This window comes from Pseudorca crassidens, chromosome 4 (assembly GCF_039906515.1).
Source record: "Pseudorca crassidens isolate mPseCra1 chromosome 4, mPseCra1.hap1, whole genome shotgun sequence".
Lineage (NCBI taxonomy): Eukaryota > Metazoa > Chordata > Mammalia > Artiodactyla > Delphinidae > Pseudorca > Pseudorca crassidens.
Window position 1 is genome coordinate 70,962,090 of NC_090299.1, and position 25,137 is coordinate 70,987,226.

Sequence of the window (25,137 nt, forward strand, 5' to 3'; positions counted from 1 at the left end):
TTGATATTGAGCTGTATGAGTTGCTTGTAAATTTTGAAGATTAATCCTTTGTCAGTTGCTTCATTTGAAAATATTTTCTCCCATTCTGAGGGTTGTCTTCTCGTCTTGTTTGAAGTTTCCTTTGCTTTGCAAAATCTTTTAAGTTTCTTTAGGTCCCATTTGTTTATTTTTGTTTTTATTTCCATTTCTCTAGGAGGTGGATCAAAAAAGATCTTGCTGTGATTTATGTCAAAGAGTGTTCTTCCTATGTTTTCCTCTAAGAGTTTTATAGGGTCCAGTTTTACACTTAGGTCTCTAATCCATTTTGAGTTTATATTTGTATGATACAACTTTTTAATATCTCCCCTTTTTTACTTTTAATTTTTTTCTTAAGCATGTCAATATTTACATGGTTCCAAAGTCAAAAGCATGTTACAAGATAAACTCAAGATAAATTATATTTTGTTGATGAAAAATTAATCAATCAATCTAAAAAAGAAATGGAAATTTTTATTTGAGCCAAATTGAGGATTATAACCTGGGAACGGCTCCTCAGAAAGCTCTGAGAACTGTTCCACCTATTAGAAGTCAAAGTACAGTTATGAAAATTTTTTGAGACAGAAGGCTGTACATTGAATGATGTATTATCGACAGTTTACACAATCCAGATCCGCAAGTACACAGTGGTGGATCATTGAGACCCCTTTGAAAGATCAACGAGGAATGTAATCTTTAAAGGGGTTGTCTAGCTGGTGCTAGGAGAATGTTGCTCTTCATGGTTGAGCAGGTATTTCTGCTGATGGGGAGCTGTGGTTGATGCACCATGCAGATACACCGCACACAGTGAGGGGAGAGAGGAGGCCAAAGGGCAGAGAAAATTCTTTTCATGTTTAAATTTTTCTTGTCTTGCCATAAAATATGAAGTTTATTTCACAATTTCTTTGCCCTTCACTCTGTTTCCTCCTTCCTCATTGGGTCACCATTTTTTTAAATCGATTTTTGGTTTAGGCTTCCATTGTTTATTTTTTATTTATATGTATATTTTTGTACATATAAGCTCATATATGTATATATTTTATATCCCTCCTGCTGTTGACACTAAGCACCATTCTGAACCAGTTATCTTGGAGACACATGGATATTTTTCTCTTTCCTTTTTATTGAGCCTTAGTCCTCCATTGTGTGGATGCTTCATGATTTTCTCAACTAGTCCCATATTGATAACATCGGGGTTGCTCTCAGTCTTTTGATATTACAGATAATGGCATAAAAATAGTAAACTGCCTTGTGCATATTTCTGTTCATATTTTTTTCCAGTTTCCTTTTGGAATCAATTCTCACAAGTGAGATGAGATTAAATGGAGATTATTCAAGTGGTTTTCTGTTCTTTGCAACCAACAAGTCAAGATTAAAATAGCTACCTATCCCTGAAGGCCCATCTGAAATCACACTTCTTCTGGGAAAGCTCTTACTATCTCAAGCAGAAAGACTCCACTTCTATTCCCTTAATACTCTCAAAAAAAAAAAAAATCAGAGGAAAAACAAACACACCAAAAAAGCCCGTATATTCTCTCTTGTCCATATGGCTTACATGGTTCTTTGTATGTATTGTTATCTTGTGTACATTTCATCCCCTTAATTGGACAATAAGCTGCTCCAGAGCAAGGAGCACAGTCCTTATGACCTTTATCATCTCTGGCCTTTCACAGTGTACCTTGAACTAGTAACAGGGACCAAATAAATACATAGAGTATAATCCAGCATATGACAATGCCCCATATAAAACTGTCCATTTAGAGATATGCCTCACACAACCCACCAGAATAAATCCCATGTCAACTGAAGAGTTGAATGGAAGAATTCTAAGAAACTGTAAGAAAAACAGGTGTGATATTTAGCATTTGTTTAGAGGTCAGGGAAAGGACTGTCTGAACTCTGTGGCTTTAAGCTAAACTGACCCAGTAAAAATGAGCCTGGAGCCCTCTAGCCCATCATTAGGGATCTTCTCACATAGCTCCTGCCCATATACTTTGCTCATGGTACTAATCCTGGCTGGTTAATTGCTGGGCTGACCCTTCAAGGGATGACTGAATGTTCTTGCCCAATATAAGGCTCCAGAGCCAAGCCCATTACTACAGTCATGTGGAAGATCTGGCAACTACATCACTGTGCTCAGGGAGCACATCCGCTTCTGTGTGGAGGTGGTGGCCTTTATCAGCCTTTTGACTTAAGTGCCGGAGGAGTTGTTTTATCTGCCTGGAGTCTAATAGGCTACGCCCACTCTTGGAGGGGACCTTGTGCAACATTATGATGTAGCTCTGAATGCATCTGTGGTGGAGAAGTAGAAGAGCATCTCTTTTATCCTGCCGGGTGGAGAGGTTGAGAAATTTATCGCCTTCCACGCACCCTGCAATCCCATCTTTGAAAGCAATACGCATTGCCCTGCTATCCCATAGAATACATACCCTCTCTCTGCCAGTATCATTGCCAGCAGCACCATGATCTGTCCTGCTGCCAATGCACAGCAGAATTTTGGTGGTTTTCTCAAGAGTTGTTTACAAAGATATCACATCATAATTTGGGTCCAGTATTGAAGGACCAGAGGATGCTGAAGCAGAACTGCGAACTGACAGCTGTGTGTGACTGAAGGTTGCCTGAATACCTGGCCACACCTCTTGATCAACTGACGGGGGCTGCAAAAACCGGCAATAGTGAAAGTGCCATCGATTTGGGAGAATGGTGATGGTAGAAAAGAGGAAACACGTCTTCCATAATGCTGGGGTAGACAACCATGCCGACAGACAGAGCAGCTCTGTTTGAACTGAGAGCCACCTCTTCATGTGCAGGTGCCCTATCTGAAGGAAACCATACCCACTGATAACAGGGGAACCACCTGTGCCATGCCCTACTACTCATTCTACTCATACTACTCTTCCCTGCCCGACACTCTACCCTCGTTTCTCTAGACTAGAGTGCAGATGTGAGATGAGAGCTATCTGGTTTCCAGGAACTTTGGGGAGATGGAATCTGTTTACAGATCGACACAATGGTGGACTCCTGTGCATCAGGGAGCTCTGAAGAGCAGGCCCTAGTCCAACATATCTGGTTACCAGTGTGTCCCAAGACTAGAAACTCACAACCCAGACAGGCAGCAGCATCACTGGACCTTTAAATGCAACTCTTCCGCCCACACAACCTGCTAAAAAGCCTGCAACCACTTAGCTTTAGCAGAGAATCACCCCTCTCATCTACTGTTGAGACCATTCCTCCTATTCTCATCTGTTTCCCTGGCTCTACACTTTGTCTTTTGATATCTGCGTTTGTCTCGCTTGTTTCAGGGCCAGTTCAATTTTTCCTTCTCTCATGTAGAAGCCTAGAACTCCTGCCATTAAATTCTGACCTTTAAATCTTCCTGCTTTATTGATTGTGGGGTAATATTACTGCCCTAGGTAAAAGACTCCCTTTGCTAGCTTCTTCCCCATAAAACTCCTACAAGCTGGACTAGTCTATCAACCTTTCCAGTAAGAAGCTCAGATGCTGAAGCTTCATCTTAGTAAACTGCTGACAGGGGGTGGGAGGGACATGGTCTTCAGGACTCTTCCACCCACCTCTCTGGAGTATCTGGAGTACTATCAGAGTAAATGGCCTACTAGGAAGTCTTTTGAGCAAGAGATAAAGGAATTGCTTCCCTCTCTAAGGAACAGACTGTTTCAATTTGTTGAGTCGCAGAGGTGCTGAGACTTCAAAACTGGCAAACTTGCTCTTAGAGCAAGAGGATCAAGCTGTTGGGTATCATAAAAGCAATAACCCTGGGCTTCCCTGGTGGCGCAGTGGTTGAGAGTCCGCCTGCCGATGCAGGGGACACGGGTTTGTGCCCCGGTCCGGGAAGACATGCCGCGGGGCGGCTGGGCCCGTGAGCCATGGCCGCTGAGCCTGCGCGTCCGGAGTCTGTGCTCCGCGGCGGGAGAGGCCACAACAGTGAGAGGACCGTGTACCGCAAAAAAAAAAAAAAAAAAAAGCAATAACCCTTGCTCCCAATTCCCACTCCAGATGGTAGCTGACTGAGGTATCAATATTCTTGTAAGGAGAACAATGGAGAACTCATCTTGGTCATGAACTATTGGAGATTATGAGTGCGGATTCTGAAGTCCGACCACCTGTGTTCAAAACCAGCTCTACTACTTCCTGGCTATGGGATTCTGGGAAATTATTTAACATTTCTGTCTCAGTTTCCTCATTTGCAAAATGGAGATGATGATACTAATAGCTGCTGCCTCAAAGGACAATTGTGAGTTTTAAATGCATTATTACATATCATAAAAGTGGTCAATAATTGTTAGCTACTATTATTATTGGGCTAATTCAAAAAGACCTAGATATTTACAGAATTACACTTCCAGGGTACATATAACTTTGTTTACATAAGGATGATGATGAATAAGAAAGGAAATTTCTAGATGTGCTTCAGCAAATTGAATAGTTGATTATGTCTTTCTGTCTGTGTAATATTCCAGGAGTATCCCAAAGACTCAGGAATGGAATTCTCTACAACTTCTTAGATAGAAGAGTAACTGTAAAAATATCTCTATGACACCTTAATTTACTTTAGCCTAATACAAGCCTCTGTTCATAGCCTATTATCTCTCTAGCATCTCTAAGTCAATACTCAGAATAATATATTTAAAATCTTAGATCAGATTACTGTGACTTGTATCAACTTGGAGATTTAGATGATTCTTAAGTTTTCTCCTATCCTTGAATGGTAGGTTCTCTAGAACATCATGGATATCCAGAAGTGGTTCATATTCTACTTTTCCAACTTCACTATCTGATATACTACTTAAAGAAAGGAGGAAATAATAAATTTTATTTAACAATCTTACCCTCCCTCTTGCTACCACAAAAAGGTGGGAGACTAGGTATTGTTCCATTTGGGGTTAAGACGGCAGCCTTCTAAGAGTCTGAGAGCCTGTTTACCTCTGCCCTTATCGTGGACCTTCCCATTTTACATCAATATAATACATACCCCCAACAGTGTGATGGGGGCCACCCTTGGCCGGAGGACTTTCTTAAGGAAGTGATGCCTGCCATTATGGTCACTTTTGAGGCATCCCATAACTTTAAGATTTGATCGATGCTGACTGGAAAAATTCTAGGTTCAAATCCTGTGCCCCTCTTCTTTTTGTCCCCAAGATTTCAATTCAGAATTTCTTATACACATAGCCTTTAAAGTTCTTGAGATTCCTCCTTAAAGTTGCATGTGCCAAGACAGTAAAGAAGAGTCCTCTTGATAGACCAGAGGGAGGTAGATCTCTGGGAAGAATGCTGGTGAGGAATAGGTGAGAAAGAACATGTAGGAAATGACTGGTGCAGTGTGTGCCTGTGAAGACAAAATAAATGTACTGGATAGTAAAGCTTTCTTCAAAGAATTGGAGCATTTTTTAAACAAATGCAAATATTTCTGTAAGTGCCTAGCAATTTCTAAATTCCTTTTGGGCATGTGCTCATATGAGCGCACCCGTACACACACACACACACACACACATACACACATCTTTGTTTAGGATTGCTAAATACCTTTAAGCCATTGAGTAATAGTTTATTTACTTAAATAATTTTAGTGGTTGTAATATTTTCCACTTTGTCAGGAGCTTCACCAAGAGGTAACATACAAGTAGAAACAAGTTATGGAAAGGGACACACCTGCTTAGAAAAAAAGCAACTCCTTCGTCCAGGAACAAAGCAAGCTTATCAAAAAAGACAACACCTGAAGAGCCAGTTGGGATAATTGTGCATACTGCAGACACCTCCTAGCTTTACTCCTCATGTCTACCTGAGAGTCACTTTTAGAGTGACTTTTAAAAAACATGCTGTAAAAACAAAACAAAACAAAAACATGCTGTAACACTTCTGAGTCACCAGAGAATTGTAGTTAACCCGAAAGAGAAAGACAGGTTTAGGATGGAATGGAAGTATTCTTGTCCTTATACGTCTCAGTGAGAACCTAAGACTTTCTCTCCTCAGCAATTCTTAAGGGCTGTTGGCATTCAGGATGTGAAGAATGACCTAGTTTTGAAGATGACATATGTAGTGTGACATATTGCTCTTTGGAAAGAGGAAAATATAATTAAGAAAATCAGCCATTCAACATTATTAGGAATCTCCACTTTAATGATTTGAGACATAATAAATGCATTTATCTGAAATTCACTCGACCTAAATCCATCCATTCATTCAACATTTACTGAACACCTACCACACAGTAGGCACTATTCTAAGCACCAAGGATACATCAGTGAATCCTGTTTTCACACAGTTTACATTCTACTGGGGAGAGATAGGCAATAAACAAAGGAAGAAATAGATGATGTGTCTGAGGAAAAACAAAACAGGCTAAGAGGATGGGGAATGATAGGGATGCTATTTTATGAGGGTCATAATAATGAGGATAGTGAACTTAGGTGGTGATATTTGAGTTGAGATCTGAATGAAGGGAGAGAGTTAGTAATGTGACAGTGTGGAGGAAGAATTGACCCTAGATAGTGGGAATAGCAAGTGCAAAGTTCCTAAGGTAGAAACATGCTTGCAGGTTTGAAGAACATCAGAAAGGCCAGTGTGGCTGGAGTAGAGTGACGGAGGGGAAGAATAGGGTAGTCAATGAGATACCTGCAGAAGTTGCCAAGTATCAAATCTTTTAGGCCAAGGAGAGGATTTGGGATTTTTAAGTATGTTGGAAATCAAGTAGAGGATCCCTAGCAAAGGAGTGACCTGATCTGACTTACACAAAGGACCATCTGGTTGCTCTGTGCATCACAGATTGTAAGCAGCAAAGTGGAACAGCCCATTAAGAGAATACCACAATAAGCTACACAAGAAAAGATGGCAACTTGAACTACAGCTGTACCAGTGGTGGTACTAGGAAGTATTCAGGCATATTTTGAATATAGAGCCAGAATGACCTGTGTAAGGATCAGAGATTAAAGTTAAGTACCAGATTTGTGGTATAGCTAGGATCTGCCATCCAGTGTTCTGATGCTCCATTCATTTTTCCACATTACACCAACCTCTCCTTGCCCCCATGAACTTCATAATGTTATATGAACTATTCTTTTCAAGGAATATATTTGAAATGTTCTTGTTACAGAACCTGGCTAGTTGGGATCTATTTCACAAACTATTAAATGCAAGTGAAAGTGCTATACATGAAGCAGCCGTGTTGTTTAACCCTCTGGTGACTAGTTCAGATGTGCCAGAGACAGCAATAATATTTAGATGTGCATTATATAGATTATACAATTATTGTGATGCAAAGATATCCTTTGACTAGGTGTGCATAGCTAGGAAAATATTCTACTTATTTATTTAGGCAGCTCCGGGTCTTAGTTGCAGCACTCAGGATCTTCACTGTGGCATGCGGACTTCTTAGTTGGGGCATGCGGACCCCTAGTTGCTGAATGTATGCAGGATCTAGTTTCCTGATCAGGGATGGAAACTGGGCCCCCTGCGTTGGGAGCGTGGAGTCTTAACGCACTGGACCACCAGGGAAGTCCCGATATCCTACTTATTTATAATTGGTCAGCAAACGTCAAAAATACTCAATGCATTTTTTTGCTATGAATAACCATCTATCCGGTCCTTGACCTATCAGAATTTACATTCCTCATAACTTTCAACAAACCAGATATTCAATGTCCACTGTGTCAGACACTCTACTAGACATGAAAAACTAAAATAAATGGTCCCTTTTCATCAGGTACACAAAAACAACTGAAAGTGACTTAGAAAAAGAAGCAAAATTTTTAAAAGTGCAGACACCTGTTGCAAACTATTGATCAGGCAATGCTAGAGTAAACAGAACCACTAGATCGTTGTGGAATTGTCAGGAAAAATTTTCCTAGATGGGTGAGCATGAGTTTTTTTTTTTTTTTTTGAGCATGAGTTTTAAGAAAAGGAATCGGATTTAGCAGTTTTATGAAAAGGAATCAGATTTCGTAGAACATTCTAAGTAAGGAAAATATAGCACAGGAAGGCTAAAGGGTAGAAGCAAGTGACATGGCAAGCGAGTCCACACCCAGGTGTATGTAATAGGACTGGATCATTATTAGCAAAGGGTGGAGGTGGCAATTAGAGGAAAGCTGCAAACATAAACCAGTAGTTCACAACTGACAACTCAAGAGCAGTTAATGTGATCACAACAAAGAATTTAGGTGTTTTTTGTTTGCTGTCAGTAGTACGAATTATAAACGGGTGCGACTGAAGGCAGATTCTTAGTCATACTTCTCTCAGCATTCATCAGTATTTGTCAACACGTTTATTAAGTACTTTCAATACACAACTGTTTTCAAGACTATGAAAAAGATTTTCAGAAGAAAACGATACAAAGAGCAGATTCTGCATCAATTAACAGACAAAGTTGAGAGAGGAGCAGTTTTCTATCGCCGCTTCCGTGCCAGTGTGCAGTAAACTGCAGTGAAGTCGGGAAAACTATTCTAGATAATGCCTTCAAAGTGCACAGTGTCTCCCCGTAGTAAGCACTTAACAATTTATGGTTATTATTTTGACCTTAGACCTCTCTTAACCATTGCGATTCTGCTTTCTCATTTTCAGAGGAATAAATGGGTCACAGATGGTCTGAGGATCCTGCCAGCCCCGACAATTTCCTATTTCAAGGAGGCATCGAATAAATATTTGCTGAACAAACAGACGAAGCAAACTGTCTCTCCACGGAGCCGGGCTGAGCGCCCACCAGGGAACCAGCCGGGAGGGAGGACAGGCTCGGATGCTGGACCCAGAAGCGGGTGCTCATCCAAGGCCAACAGGCGGGGTTGAGGGAGAGTCTCGATTTGCAATCTTAGCGCCACCCGCCGCCAAGTCCACACTCCCCTCAGGCCCCGCCTGCGGCCGTAATCGCTCTTCTCAGCCACCAGAGCAGCGACCCCCCTCCGCCGACACTCCGGGCCGCCCCTTCCGGTTTAAGCCCCGCCCCACCGGCCTCGCCCGTGGCCCCACCCCTCCGCGAGATCGCCGCCGGGTCCTCTCAGCGCCCGCCGCCGGCCGGTGCATCCCCCGACGCTCTGAGGTCACCGACGGGGCCGGGCTGAGGTGGGCGGAGGGACAGAGGGAAGATGGCGGCCGAGGCCGGATATTGGCGCCGCCTCCCCCAATCCTGGAGCCGGCGCAGATGAGGCGGCTCGGCTGGGGCCAGCGGCGCGTCGGAACCGGAGCAGGGGGGGACCCTGGCAGTGGGGCCTGGCCCTGATATATGCCGGCGCCTCGGCTAGAGTGAGTGGCGGCGGCGCCTCTTTCCTCCGGCTCTTTCCCTGTCGCTGTGAGTCTGAGCGGGTGGCGGGCGGCCGAGGCGGCGGGGCCGGGATGGAGGACATTAACTCCAATGTGAACGCGGACCAGGAGGTGCGGAAGCTGCAGGAGCTGGTGAAGAAGCTGGAGAAGCAGAACGAACAGCTGAGGAGCCGCTCCGGGGCCGTGCAGGGCGCCGGCTCCCTTGGGCCTGGCAGCCCGGTTCGGGCCGGCGCGTCCACTCCCTCCTCCGGAGCGGCGTCCCCTAGGGGCTTCCCCTTGGGCCTCAGCGCCAAGTCGGGCTGCGGGGCCGGGTCGGGCCCGAGGCGGACGAGTAGCGAGGAGCTGCGGGACACCACCCCCTTGCTGGCAGCGGGCGAGGGCGGCTTGCTGGACGAGGTGGAACCGCTGCGGCCCGAGGAGCTGGAGCGCCTGTCAGGCTGGGAGGAGGAGGAGGAGAGCTGGTGAGCGCGGGGCTCCGGGCCGGAGCTGGGCGGGGACGGGCCCGGGGGGCGGAGAGCGTCTTCCGAGGGCCCCCTGGTAAGACACCTCGCTTTGTGTAGCGGGGTCCGCTCTCTGATTCATGGTTTTCTTGCTTTGGCTGCGGAACGGTCAGCGAGAGTTGGGGGTTCGAGGCTTGGAAGAGGAATAGGCTTTGTAGCTAGTTCTCCTCTGGATTGGGGACCCTCTGAGCTTTGGACCCCGTTGGGGTCTGGGGTCTGGCACAGCCTAGGAAGGGCTGCTCGCCGTGGGAGGAGTCGGAGATGGGAAACTGCTTTGTAGGAAGGGATCCAGCTTTGTGTGAAATACTGGCTTTCGGATGGCGGCCTGGGCATTTTGGGTGTGATGAGGTGTCACCCGGTGCGCGGAGCAGACCAGGGTAATCTAAGTCCGGGCAGCGGTCAGTGTTTTGGACCCGTGGGAGATGGGTACATTTCTGGCGGCGATGGGGAAACCGTGTGGATCAGCAGCACTCCCCCTTGGGTAGTAGGGTGACGCTTGCTTTGTGTGAAGAGGGCAGAGGATGGTGCTGCTTTGTGTGACGAGTCAAGGGTGGAACAAGAGCCCTGGCTCTCATTTTTTAAACAAGAATTGGGTCTGGCATTTTTCGAAGCTGTGAAGTGACAGTTATCTATCTTTCATTTCCATGTCATCCTAGGGGCAGAGAAAAACAGCCGTATTTAAAAATCTAAACCGAACTGTATTGTCATAAGCTACTTCTTGATAAAATTATGACCCACACCGTAATATCATTTCCATATATAGAAAGGACATGAGAGGCAGTTTCTCTCATGTTTTATTGTAATTGCATAAAGATGTCAACGGGAAATTCTTAATTTGTCTTAATTTATCCTTTTTTAAAGTTTTAATTTTTAGCTAAAGTATCTCTGCTCTTTGTTGAAACTGAAACTTCTAACTTAGTAAGGTTGAAATCCTTCATAGACTCCGGTTTCGCAGGGCTGCAACCCTTACAGAGTGTACTGAGGTAGTTAAGAGCTTTGCCTGGATTCAGGTCCTGGCTCTGCTACTTAGTAGCTGTACAGCTTTGGGCAAGTTAATCAGAGCCTCATTTTCTTCCTCTGTTTGATGGAGAAGATAATAGTTCTTACCTCTGTAGAGTTGTGAAGATTATGTGAGCTAATCCATGTATGCTTTTAGCATGGGTCTGGTATATGAGCTCTGTGAGACTAGCCACTATTACTCTTAAAACTAGTTGTTTAAATCAAGAAATATTTAGTGAGTGCTTTCAGGATCTTGAGGGAGGTTCTTAAATGTTGATCCCTGTTCATTAAGGAAGTTATGGTTTTGTTGGGAGCCAAGTTTTATGGAGGAATAAAGAAATAAGCTAGGAAATACACAGTGAATTGCTTAAAAGAGTGATAGGGACAAAAAGTACTGAGAGTGCTCACAAATTGAGAAGAAAATAATAGTCTAGTTGGGGCAGACTTTGAGGAGAGGTGGTTTTGGAGCCTGAGAGTGGAGAAGGAGTGGGAAGGGCATTTTATGCTCTGACAACTGCTAGAGCAGAGTCAGAGATATTTGTAACTCAATTAGAAAGGTTTGAGTTACAGAGATGCTCTTGAATATATGATGTCAAGCCTTTATTTTATTGCCAAGTGATACCAAATATTATTAGAACTGACTGTGGTAGTGACAATTTTCATATTAGTGTGAAATCACGTCCTTACAAAGGAATCCTAGGTATGTATACACTTTAAAAGAAGTCGGAATCATCTAATATCACATGCCTCTTCCAAGTGATGATGATAATGATGCCCATAATAATAATGAAGATTAGCTGCACTCATTAGCCCATTTTAGACTATGTATTCTTAGAACACATTGACTCCCCTTGGAGAAGCTGATTAAGTCTTTTGCTGCTTTGGTTTCTGATCACAGTGTTTTTGTTCAGGTAAAGCAAGTCTTTTAAAATACTATGCCAGAAGTTTCTTTTGGCCAATTGATTTCTGCTTACTACTTTGATCCTGGTTACATATCTTGATGTTATAGATGTCCTGTGCTTTTTCTGAAAAGATTTGTGTGAATTGAAAGTTTGAAAATCATATTTAAAGTGCTTTGGAGTATGTGTATGGAGTATAAGTTATAACGGGTAGTGGGTGTTAGTAGCAGTGAGGGAAAGATTTAAAGAGTCAAGAGTTTTTCTTAGCAAGCTAAAAGTCTACTTTCTATAACTTATACCCATTTCCTTCCTTTTCATCTAGAGGAATGTTTTTTCCCAAATGTATACCACAAAATGTCAGTCCTGAAGGTGTTAGTAGATATTGTGTGAAAAAACTAATTGTGGGTCTGAGATCAAATATATCTGGGAAAAACGAGGTTCAACAACAACAACCAAAAAAACCCACCAGATTTCTTTAATGCTGGGCTTTTTAAATATGCTAATATGTATTGAATATAGTAAGTCTCTAAGTGGTACGGTTTGTTTCCTAAACTTATTTGCTCTCCCAAGGAACTAGTATCTTTAGAACACACTTAGAAAACAGTATTGTATTTACAGCAGTGGCTTTCACGGTTTTGTTTTGTTTTTTTCTCAATCCCAGCTTCATGATAAGAAATACATTTTATACCATAGCCTAGTACACACATGTTTATGAATAATTGAAACAAAAGTTTCACAAAACTATACTTGGTATATGTGGTAAAGCGCTAATGTTTTCTGTTCTGTTTCTTTAGGAAAAAATGCTGGTTACAGCCCACTGAGCTGATGTGGTGACCCATTAATGGCTAATTATCAGTTTGAAAAATGCTCTTATAGAACAACTCAGAAAAGTCTAGAGAAGGGAACTAACATTATTGTGTATCACAGTGTGTCAGTCTATGCCAGGCAACTTATAAACATTTTTACACTTAATTGCATTTAATTTTTATCCATTTATGAGGTAGGTATCATTTTTTAGGTAACGACACTTCTTCTCTCTCCAAGCATCAAATAACAGATGGTAAATGATGGAGTCAGGATTTGAATCTAGGTCTTTATGACATCATAGCTTATGCTGTTTCCATTATATTTTGCTTTCTCCAAGTCTGATTCCTTTTCCACATGAATGGCCCCTTATGATATTTGAATACTACCATCATGACCCTGCTGACTCCTCCCCACCACACACTCTGAGCATTCTCATCTCTTCTTCAGAGTAATACAATCCCAGTTTACTTAATCATTCCTTAGATAATGTAATTCTCTGATCTTTCAACTGTGGTCATTTTTCTCTTAATGAATTCGGGTTGCTCCTTGTCATTAAACGTGGTACCCAGAACTGTACTCAGCATTTTAGATGGTATTTGACCAGACAGTGTGTGGTGGATATGTCTTGCTTGAGCTAAATGCTATTATTTTGAAACCAAATATTTCATTAACTGTTTTAATTTCTGTTATTTATGCTTAAAATGAGTGAGTGGTTTCAGTTACACCCCATATGTTTTATACATAGGCTGTTACACTAAGTCTTCCTAACGCTGGTTTTCTGTAATGAATTTTTTTAGCTTGAATATTAGGCTTTTATATTTCATTTTGTCAGTCTTGATTTAGGCATTTAATATCTGTTCCTTCCAAATTTTTTTGTCATTTTCATATTTCATAAGCATACCTACTGGGTCTTCATTTAAGTTGTTGATAAAAATATTAAAATGACAGAATAAAGGGCTCTGAAGTATGCAGCTTGACTAGACTCCCTCCAGATTAATGAACATCATTAATCAACTCACACAGTGGTTGTTCAGTAACTGTTAGTACTACTTATTATTATCAAGCCCATATGCCATTTTGCCTGTATGGATATTATGAAAGATTTTGCCAAGTGGCTTGCTATAATTAAGCTATATGATGCCTTAAAGAGTTCTTACCTTCAATGAAGTAAACTTATTAGCATAGACATTGCAGTTAATTTGGTTTGACTTGTTCATGATGAATCTTCTGGGTTTTTCCTATTCTAACTTTACAAACATTTTGTTTAACCTAGTTTTGAATTTTGCAAGGAATCAGTCTGGTCTGGAATTTCTAAACATTGCTTGTTTTTCTCTTTAGAAATTATCCTATTTTGTCTTATCCAGGCTTTTGAGCTTGCCATAATATTGATATTTCAGAACAACAAATTTCAGGTCAACAATAATTTGGTGATAAAATTTCAGTTATCTTCCATTATTTGGAAGAGTAGACTTAAACCTGTTCCAAGCTACCTTTTGGCTTACTGTGTATCACCTTGCCTCATTTGAACTACAATTTCCCTCAATTTAGCCTCCCCAAAATTCCAAGTTTATAGTTCAGTACTGTCAACTACATGTACATTGTTGTGCAACAGATCCCCAGAACCCTCCCATCCTGCATGACTGAAACTCTACACTCACAGAAGAGTAACTCCCCTTCCCCCTGCTCCTGGAAAGCACTGTTCTACTGTGTTTCTATGAGTTTAACCCCTTTAGATACCTATAGGTAGATCATGTAGAATTTGTCTTTTTGTGACTACCTTATTTCATTTAGTATAATGTCTTAAGGTTCATCCATGTTGTAGCATATGACATGGTTTACCCCTTTTTGAAGGCTGAATAATATTCCGTTATAGTATATAACACATTTTCTTTATCCTTTCATCTGTTGGTGGACACTTGGATTGCCTCCATTTCTTGGCTGTTGTGAATAATGCTGCTGTGAATGGGAACCTACAAATAACCTGTGCAAATCCATGCTTTCACTTCTTGTGGGTGTATACCCAGAAGTGGAATTTTTGGATCAAATGGTAATTCTATGTTTAATTTTTTGAGGAGCCACCATACTGTTTTCCACAGCAGCTGTACCATTGTACATTCCAACCAGCATTATACAAGAGTTCCAGTTTTTCCATATCCTTGCCAACACTTGCTTTGATTCATTCTGAGTTTTTATGTGGTGTGAGGTAGGAGTCCAACATCATTTATTTTGCATGTGGATATCCAGTTGTCCCTGTACCATTTGTTGAGAAGACTTTTCTGTTCCGTTAAATTGTCTTGGTACCCTTGTCAAAAATCAGTTGCTCAGAGATTGGTTCAGATGGTGGAGTAGAAGGACGTGCTCCCACTCCCTCTTGCTAGAACACTGAATCACAACTACCTGCTGAACAACCATTGACAGGAAGACACTGGAACTCACCAAAAAAAGATACCCCACATCCAAAGACAATGGAGAAGCCACAATGAGACGGTAGGAGGGGCGCAATCACAATAAAATCAAATCCCATAACTGCTGGGTGGGTGACTCACAAACTGGAGAACACTTATACCACAGAAGTCCACCCACTGGAGTGAAGGTTCTGAGCCCCACGTCAGGCTTCCCAACCTGGGGGTCCAGCAATGGGAGGAGGACTTCCTAGAGAATCAGACTTTGAAGGCTAGCAGGATTTGACTGCGGGACTTTGACAGGACTGGGGGAAACAGAGACTCCATGCTTGGAGGGCATACACAAGTAGTGTGCACATTGGGACGCAGGGGAAGGAGCAGTGACCCCAAAGGACACTGAACGAGACCTACCTGCTAGTGTTGGAGGGTCTCCTGCAGAGGTGGGGGGTGGCTGTGTCTCAACGTGAGGACAAGGACACTGGCAGTAGAAGTCCTGGGAAGTACTCCTTGGCGTGAGCCCTCCCAGAGTCCGCCATTAGCCCCACCAAAGAGCCCAGGTACACTCCAGTGTTGGGTCACCTCAGGCCAAAAAACCAACAGGGAGGGAACCCAGCCCCACCCATCAGCAGACAAGCGGATTAAAGTTTTACTGAGCGCCGCCCACCAGAGCAACACCCAGCTCTTCCCACCACCAGTCCCTCCCATCAGGAAACAAGCCTCTTAGATAGCCTCATCCACCAGAGAGCAGACAGCAGAAGCAAGAAGAGCTACAACTCTGTAGCCTGTGGAAGGAAAACCACATTCACAGAAAGACAGACAAAATGAAAAGGCAGAGGGCTATGTACCAGATGAAGGAACAAGATAAAACCCCAGAAAAGTAGCTAAATGAAGTGGAGATAGGCAACCTTCCCGAAAAAGAATTCAGAATAATGGTAGTGAAGATGATCCAAGACCTCAGAAAAAGAATGGAGGCAAAGATTGAGAAGATGCAAGAAATGTTTAACAAAGACCTAGAAGAATTAAAGAAGAAACAAACAGATGAACAATACAATAACTGAAATGAAATATATACTAGAAGGAATCAATAGCAGAATATCTGAGGCAGAAGAACAGATAAGTGACCTGGAATACAGAATGGTGGAATTCACTGCTGCAGAACAGAATACAGAAAAAAGAATGAAAAGAAATGAAGACAGCCTAACAGACTTCTGGGATAACATTAAACGCAACAACATTCGCATTATAGGGGTCCCAGAAGGAGAAGAGAGAAAGGACCCGAAAAAATATTTGAAGAGATTATAGTCAAAAACTTCCCCAAAATGGGAAAAGAAATAGCCACCCAAGTCCAGGAAGTGCAGAGACTCCCATACAGGATAAACACAAGGAGAAACACACCGAGACACATAGTAATCAAATTGGCAAAAATTAAAGACAAAGAAAAATTTTTGAAAGCAGCAAGGAATAAACGACAGGTAACGTACAAGGGAACTCCCATAAGGTTAACAGCTGATCTCAGCAGAAACTCTACAAGCCAGAAGGGAGTGGCATGATAAAGTGATGAAAGGGAAGAACCTACAACCAAGATTAGTCTACCCGGCAAGGATCTCATTCAGATTCGATGGAGAAATCAAAAGCTTTACAGACAAGCAAAAGCTAAGAGAAATCAGCACCACCAAACCAGCTGTACAACAAATGCTGAAGGAACTTCTCTAAGTGGGAAACACAAGAGAAGAAAAGGACCTACAAAAACAAACCCAAAAAATTGAGAAAATGGTAATAGGAACAGACATATCATTAATTACCTTAAACGTGAATGGATTAAAAGCTCCAAGCAAAAGACACAGGATTGCTGAATGGATACAAACACAAGACCCATATATATGCTGTCTAAAAGACATCCACTTCAGACCTAGGGACACATTCAGACTGAAAGTGAGGGATGGAAAAAGATATTCTATGCAAATGGATATCAAAAGAAAGCTGGAGTAGCAATCCTCATATCATATAAAAGACTTTAAAATAAAGAATGATACAAGAGACAGGGAAGGACACTACATAATGATCAAGGGATCAATCCAAGAAGAAGATATAACAATTATAAATATATATGCACCCAACATAGGATCACCTCAATACATAAGGCAACTGCTAACAGCTGTAAAAGAGGAAATCAACAGTAACACAATAATACGAGGGGGGAGGGGCTTTAACACCTCACTTACACAAATGAACAGATCATTCAAACAAAATTAATAAGGAACCACAAGCTTTAAGTGACACAATAGAACAGATAGATTTAATTGATATTTATGAGACATTCCATCCAAAAACAGCAGATTACACTGCCTTCTCAAGTTCCCATGGAACATTCTCCAGGATAGATCACATCTTGGGTCACAAATCAAGCCTCAGTAAATTTAAGAAAATTGAAATCATATCAAGCATCTCTTCTGATCACAATGCTATGAGATTAGAAATCAATTACAGGGAAAAAACATAAAAAACATAAACACATGGAGGCTAAACAGTCTTTCCTAAATAACCAAGAGATCACTGAAGAAATCAAAGAGGAAATAGAAAAATACCTAGAGACAAATGACAAAGAAAATACAACAATCCAAAACGTATGGGATGCAGCAAAAGCAATTCTAAGAGGGAAGTTTATAGCAATACAAGCCTACCTCAAGAAACAAGAAAAAATCTCAAACAATCTAACCTTACACGTAAAGGAACTAGAGAAAGAAGAACAAACAGCACCAGGAGTTAGCAGAAGGAAAGAAATCATAAAGATCAGAGCAGAAATAAATGAAATAGAAACAAAGAAAACAATAGCGAAGATAAAAAAACTAAAAGCTGGTTCTTTGAGAAGGTAAACAAAATTGATAAACTGTTAGCCAGCCTCATCAAGAAAAAGAGGGAGAGAACTCAAATCAATAAAATTAGAAATGAAAAAGGAGAAGGTACAACAGTCACTGCAGAAATATAAAGCATCCTAAGAGACTACTACAAGCAACTCTATGCCAATAAAATGGACAACCTGGAAGAAATGGGCAAATTCTTAGGAAGGTATAACTTTCCAAGACTGAACCAGGATGAAATAGAAAATATGAGCAGACCAATCACAAGTAATGAAATTGAAACTGTGATTGAAAATCTTCCAGCAAACGAAAGTCCAGGACCAGATGGCTTCACAGGTGAATCCTATCAAATATTTAGAGAAGAGCTAACACCCATCCTTCTAAACTCTTCCGAAAAATTGCACAGGAAGGAATACTCCCAAACTCATTGTATGAGGCCACCATCACCCTGATAACAAAACCAGACAAAGATACTACAAAAAAAAGAAAATTACAGATCAGTATCACTGATGAATATAGATGCAAAAATCCTCAACAAAATACTAGCAAACAGAATCCAACAACACATTAAAAGGATCATACACCATGATCAAGTGGGACTTATCCCAGGGATGCAAGGATTCTTCAATATACGCAAATCAATCCATATGATACACCATATTAACAAATTGAAGAAGAAAAACCATATGATCATCTCAGTAGATGCAGAAAATGCTTTTGACAAAATTCAACACCCATTATGATAAAAACTCTCCAGAAAGTGGGCATAGAGGGAACCTACCTCAACATAATAAAGGCCATATACGACAAACCCACAGCAAACATCATTCTCAATGGTGAAAAACTGAAAGCATTTCCTCTAAAATCAGGAACAAGGCAAGGATGTCCACTCTCACCACTATTTTTCAACACTGTTTTGGAAGTCCTAGCCACAGTAATCAGAGAAGAAAAAGAAATAAAGGGAATACAAATTGGAAAAGAAGAAGTGAAACTGTCACTGTTTGCAGATGACATGATACTATACATAGAGAATTCTAAAGATGCCACCAGAAAACTACTAGAGCTAATCAATGAATTTGGTAAAGTTGCAGGATACAAAATTAATGCACAGAAATCTCTTGCATTCCTATACACTAATGATGAAAAATCTGAAAGTGAAATTAAGGAAACACTCCCATTTACTATTGCAACAAAAAGAGTAAAATACCTAGGAATAAACCTACCTAGGGAGACAAAAGACCTTTATGCAGAAAACTATAAGACATTGTTGAAAGAAATTAAAGATGATAGCAACAGATGGAGAGATATACCATGTTCTTGGATTGGAAGAATCAATATTGTGAAAATGATTATACTACCCAGAGCAATCTACAGATTCAATGCAATCCCTGTCAAATTACCAATGGCACTTTTTACAGAACTAGAACAAAAAAATCTAAAGATATGTATGGAGACACAAAAGACCCCGAATAGCCAAAGCAGTCTTGAGAGAAAAAAACAGAGCTGGAGGAATCAGGCTCCCTGACCTCAGACTATACTACAAAGTTACAGTAATCAAGACAATATGGTACTGGCACAAAAACAGAAGTATAGATCAATGGAGTAGGATAGAAAGCCCAGAGATAAACCCACACACCTATGGTCAACTAATCTATGACAAAGGAGGCAAGGATATACAATGGAGAAAAGACAATCTATTCAATAAGTGGTCCTGGGAAAACTGGACAGCTATGTGTAAAAGAATGAAATTAGAACACTCCCTAACACCATACACAAAAATAAACTTAAAATAGATTAGAGACCTAAATGTAAGACCTGACACTATAAAATTCTTAGAGGAAAACATAGGAAGAACACTCTTTGACATAAATCACAGCAAGATCTTTTTTGATCCACCTCCTAGAGCAATGGAAATAAAAACAAAAGTAAACAAATGGGACCTAATGAAACTTAAAAGCTGTTGCAAAGCAAAGGAAACTACAAACAAGACGAAAAGAGAGCCCTCAGAATGGGAGAAAATCTTTGCAAACAAATCAACAGACAAAGGATTAATCTCCAAAATATATAAACAGCTCATGCAGCTCAATATTTAAAAAAGCATACTACCCAATCCAAAAATGGGCAGAAGACCTAAATAGATATTTCTCCAAAGAAGACATACACATGGCCAAGAAGCACATGATAAGCTGCTCAGCATCACTAATTATTAGAGAAATGCAAATCAAAGCTACAGTGAGGTATCACCTCACACCGGTTAGAATGGGCATCATCAGAAAATCTACAAACAACAGATGCTGGAGAGGGTGTGGAGAAAAGGGAACCCTTTTTGCACTGTTGGTGGGAATGTAAATTGATACAGCCACTATGGAGAACAGTATGGAGGTTCCTTAATAACTAAAAACAGAATTACCATATGACCCAGCAATCCCACTACTGGGCATATACCCATAGAAAACCATAATTCAAAAAGACACATGCACCCCAGTGTTTATTGCAGCACTATTTACAATAGCCAGGTTGTGGAAGGAACCTAAATGCCCATCCACTGCTGAATGGATAAAGAAGAAGTGGTACGTATATACAATGGAATATTACTCAGCCATAAAAAGGAACGAAATTGGGTCATTTGTAGAGACGTGGATGAATCTAGAGACTGTCTTACAAGGTGAAGTAAGTCAGAGAGAGAAAAACAAATATATATTAACACATACATGTGGAACCTAGAAAAATGGTACAGATGAACCAGTTTGCAGGGCAGAAATTGAAACACAGATGTAGAGAACAAGTGTACGGACAGCGAGCAGGGAAAGCAGCGGCAGGTGGGGGTGGGGGTGTGATGAATTGGGAGGTTGGGATTGACTTGTATACACTGATGTGTATAAAATGGATGAGTAATAAGAACCTGCTGTATAAAAAATAAAGTAAAATTCAAAAATTCAAAAAAATAATCAGTTCCTCATAAAATGTATGGGTTTATTTATGGACTCACAATTCTATTCCCTTGATCTATGACTATCTTTTATGCCACTACTGCCCAGCGTGATTACTGTAGTTTTGAAACTGGAATGAGTGAGTCCTCCAGTTTTGTTTTTTTCAAGATTGTTTTAGCTATTCAGTGACCCTTGTATTTCCATGTGAATTTTAGGATCAGCTTGTAAATTTCAGCAAAAAATAAAAGGCAACTGGAATTTTGATAGGGATTGTATTGAATCTGTAGATCAATTGGGGATCTTAACTTTTGAGATCTTAACAGTATTGAGTTTTTTCAATCCATGAACATTGGATGTCTTTCTATTCATTTAGGTCTTTAATTTCTTTCAACTGTGTTTTGTAATTTTCAGTGTGTAAGTGTTACATTTCTTTTTTTAATTTTATTTTCAGTCATTTTATTATTTTTTTAATGCCACTGTAAATGGAATTGTTTTTCTCAATTTCATTTTTGGATTTTTCATTGCTACTGTATAGAAATATGGTTGATTTTTGTATATTGATGTCATTGTCTCCTGCAGCCTTCCCCAAGTCATTTATCAGCTGTAATAGTTTTTTTATTTTTTTTTTGGTGTGGATTCCTTTGGATTTTTTTTTCTTTGCGGTACGCGGGCCTCTCACCGCCGTGGCCTCTCCCGCTGCGGAGCACAGGCTCCGGACGCACAGGCCCAGCAGCCATGGCTTACGGGCCCAGCCGCTCCTTGGCACGTGGGATCCTCCCGGACCGGGGCACGAACCCATGTCCCCTGCATCGGCAGGCGGACTCCCAACCACTGCGCCACCAGGGCAGCCCCCTTTGGATTTTTTATATAAAAGATCATGTCGGGCTTCCCTGGTGGCGCAGTGGTTGAGAATCCGCCCGCCAATGCAGGGCACACGGGTTCGTGTCCCGGTCTGGGAAGATCCCACATGCCGCAGAGCGGCTAGGCCCGTGAGCCATGGCCGCTGAGCCTGCGCGTCCGGAGCCTGTGCTCCGCAACGGGAGAGGCCACGGCGGTGAGAGGCCCGCGTACCGCAAAAAAAAAAAAAAAAAAGAAAAAATATCATGTCATCTGCTAAAAGAGATAATTTTACTTCTTTTTTCCAATCTGGATGCCTTTTATTTCATCTTCCCGTCTAATTGCCCTGAGTAGAACATCCAGTATCATGTTAGGTCCAAGTGTTGAAAGTGGACATCCTTCAATGTGATTTTTATTGCTCTTTTATTTTAAATAATTGCTAACAATTATTATTATTACTATTTTGTGGTACGCGGGCCTCTCACTGTTGTTGTCTCTCCCGTTGTGGAGCACAGCATCCAGACGCGCAGGCTCAGCGGCCATGGCTCACGGGCCTAGCCGCTCTGCAGCATGTGGGATCTTCCCAGACCGGGGCACGAACCCGTGTCCCCTGCATTGGCAGGCGGACTCTCAACCACTGTGCCACCAGGGAAGCCCTGCTAACAATTATTTATTGCACTAACACATGACAGATACAGGCTAAGCACTTTATATACAGTATTTCATCTTCTTAATAACCCAGTATGGTCAGTCTATTATTAATCTCCATTTTAAAGATGATGAAATTAAAGCTTAGGTTAAATAATTTGCTTTTAGTCTCTCAAGTATGTGGATGAGCTAGGATTGGAACACAGTTAGTCTGACTATGTTTAAACATTTTCAGCTCTTACCTAATTTTAATTATCTGTATTTTTCATGTTATTCTTTGTACATTTGTACTGTTATTCACCTTTGGCTATTTTATGTTCCCTAATTCTGTTTTTTGATCATTTGTCTTTAACGACCGGAGCCCTATGTACATTTTTATGAATTTCTTTATCTGATGACCTCTTTTTGTACTCACTATTCTTGTGCTGAATTGGCCTTTGGAGCCCCTGGGAGTCAGATTGTAGCTAAGAGCCATGACTCTGGAACTAGGTCGCCTGAGTTGAAATCCCTGCTCCCACCTTTGTCAACTGCATGACCTTGTTAACCACTTACTCTCTGTGCTTGAGAGTTTTCATTATCTGTAAAGTAGAGTTAATTATTGTATCAACCGTATAGAATTAAATGTAATATAGGTAAAGGGTTTAGAACAGTTGTCGACACAAATTAAATATATAAGTGTTAGCTTTGTCTTTATCATCTCCATTTTATTTTAGTTCTAGACTGATCTGTCTTTGCAGTGAACTTAAAAAAAAAACTTTTTGAAAAATTTCAAACATATACAAAAATAGAGTGAACAGTAAAATGAACCTCCACTTAACTTACAACCCATCTTTAACACTTACCAACTCATGCCATTCTTGTTTCATCTATACCATTCAAACCTCAACCCTCTGGACTATTTCGAAGCAAATTTCATCTCAAACATCATATCATTTAATTACTAAATATTGTAGTAGAAGATAAGGACTCTTTTTAAACATAACTACACTACCAGTTTACCCTCCCCATTAAAAATAATTCTTTAATATCATCAAATGTGATCTGAATGTTTTTAGATCAAATTTTCTAAAAAATGGTTTGCACTTCTTTGTTTAGAATTTTTTTTCTATTTTGCTATAAACTCCAAAATGAAATGGCCTCTTTCTTCCAGTATTTTGATCATTTTGTTATCCCCAGTTAATTTGTTGTTGGTGATGGTCAGAACAGGTCCAGTTCTCATTTCTTCCTAAGCCTTTTGAGAAGTTAATTGTTGGGTAAATCAAGAATTTCTTAGGTGTTCTCCGTGCAGGGTGAGGTTTTCGGCAGATGTCTAAAGACTTGAAGTGATCCCATGTCATTATTACATACTTTCTTTGTACTAGAACTGAAATTTGAATTAGGTGAGTAACATCATTCATATCTTCCTTTGGCCTCTTGGCCTGTAATCAGCTCCTGTAATATCATCCTTATTTTTACAGTTATATAACATTTTTAGTTAAATTTAGTTTTAGTGTCTCTGTGCTTTCATCCATGTACTTGTACTTTTAGGCTCCCAGGTTTCTGTAAAACAAAATAATTTTAGTCTAATTTTCCATAAATCCTCATGTTCTTCATTAAATTTACCTAAAACAGGTATACTTTTACTGAGGAAAGAAACAGTAGTGGGTCTCAAAGAAAGGACCCTTTTTAAATGGTTTTTATTAGAATTTCTCAAGAGCCTCATATAAAAGAATAAACAAATACATATAATACATAAAACATCTTTATGTTACTATTTAAAATATTCATTGTTGAGGGGGAGGATTAGGAACTGACTTCTCCACCTCTCCAAGTCTCCAGATTCTTTTCTCCATTCCTAGTGTGAATTGTGCTAATTGAAAAGGAATTTACATGTGGGCAAAAGGGGGGTGTATGTGTGAAATACTTTCTAAATGAGTTTTAGATTGTTTATTCATCCACTCTGCTGCATTTTTGTAGATGAGAGTTTAGTATTGTGTATGTATGCATAAAGACTGTATTATCTAATCAGTATTTGTTAATTAAAATTATTTGTCAGTATCTAGAAGTTTGTTGCTTTATTTTTTTTTTTTTACTTTTTCTTTGAGAGATTCATTATTGCTGACATACACTCTCTATATCTGTAGAGAAGACTACAGATTGAGAATAATGATTTTAGGGAAAATAGACATGAGCTGTCTGACTCTTTGTGGGGCCCTTAGGAACTTTTGCAGAACATAAAATCATAGAAAATAAAATTAGAAATGGACTTTGAGACCAGGCGGTCATGCCTCTTGTTTTTAAGCTGATTTAATATTCAAGCTGGTCAGGACAGATGATTATTTCTTCTTTTCTTAAAGGTTTTTGAGATTGGAAATCTAATAAGTTCCTCATATCCCGTTAAATCCATTTTACTTTAAATCAGTTTTAAGTTTATGAAGACACTTTGAACTCATGCTGACTTCTCATCAATAAATTTTATGGATAACTTCCCTAACTCAGAGGTAGATATGTTGGTGGTTTTTTCTTACTGTATTTTTTTCTCTCATAGCCCTTCACTTCTGATAATGGACTTTTATTACTTGACCTTTTTGTTTTATGTATGCTTTTTGTAGGGGACCATTGGTAGAATTTGCCTGTGATTTAATATGATGAGCCTAGGTTTATAAAGCAATTTAATTTGTATAATTGCCACCACTTATAATTTGGCAGTCATTCGCTGATTAACATCTTGAAGTTTTGTTTTCTAGACTCTTCTAGACCAGGGAGATGTTACTTTAAAGTAACATGGTTCGTGTGTGTGTGTGTGTGTGTGTGTGTGTGTGTGTGTTTTAAATGAATCAGAAGTTATACATCTAGATGATCATTTTATTCCCTTCTTAGCAGTGGTTTTCCAGTGATTCTAACATGGGTTTACATTTTTTTTTTTCTTTAATGGAAAAAATACTTAGACCCCCTATGTGTGAGCATTGCACTGCTGGGAACACTTAGAGACATGATAA

At 40.3% G+C, this 25,137-nt stretch overlaps 1 protein-coding gene across 4 annotated transcripts in view; it reads left to right on the forward strand.

The window, feature by feature from the left end:
• Positions 1–9,066: 9,066 nt before the first annotated feature.
• Positions 9,067–25,137, forward strand: part of SLAIN2 (SLAIN motif family member 2) — an 81,260-nt gene continuing 65,189 nt past the window's right edge. For 3 of the 4 annotated variants that reach the window (XM_067735902.1, XM_067735903.1, XM_067735904.1), the window contains exon 1: positions 9,067–9,740. In XM_067735902.1, the coding sequence (XP_067592003.1) occupies positions 9,352–9,740 (389 nt within the window). In that variant the 5' untranslated portion in view covers positions 9,067–9,351. The remainder of the gene's footprint in view (positions 9,741–25,137) is intronic. The other variant, XM_067735905.1, reaches the window with a different exon arrangement.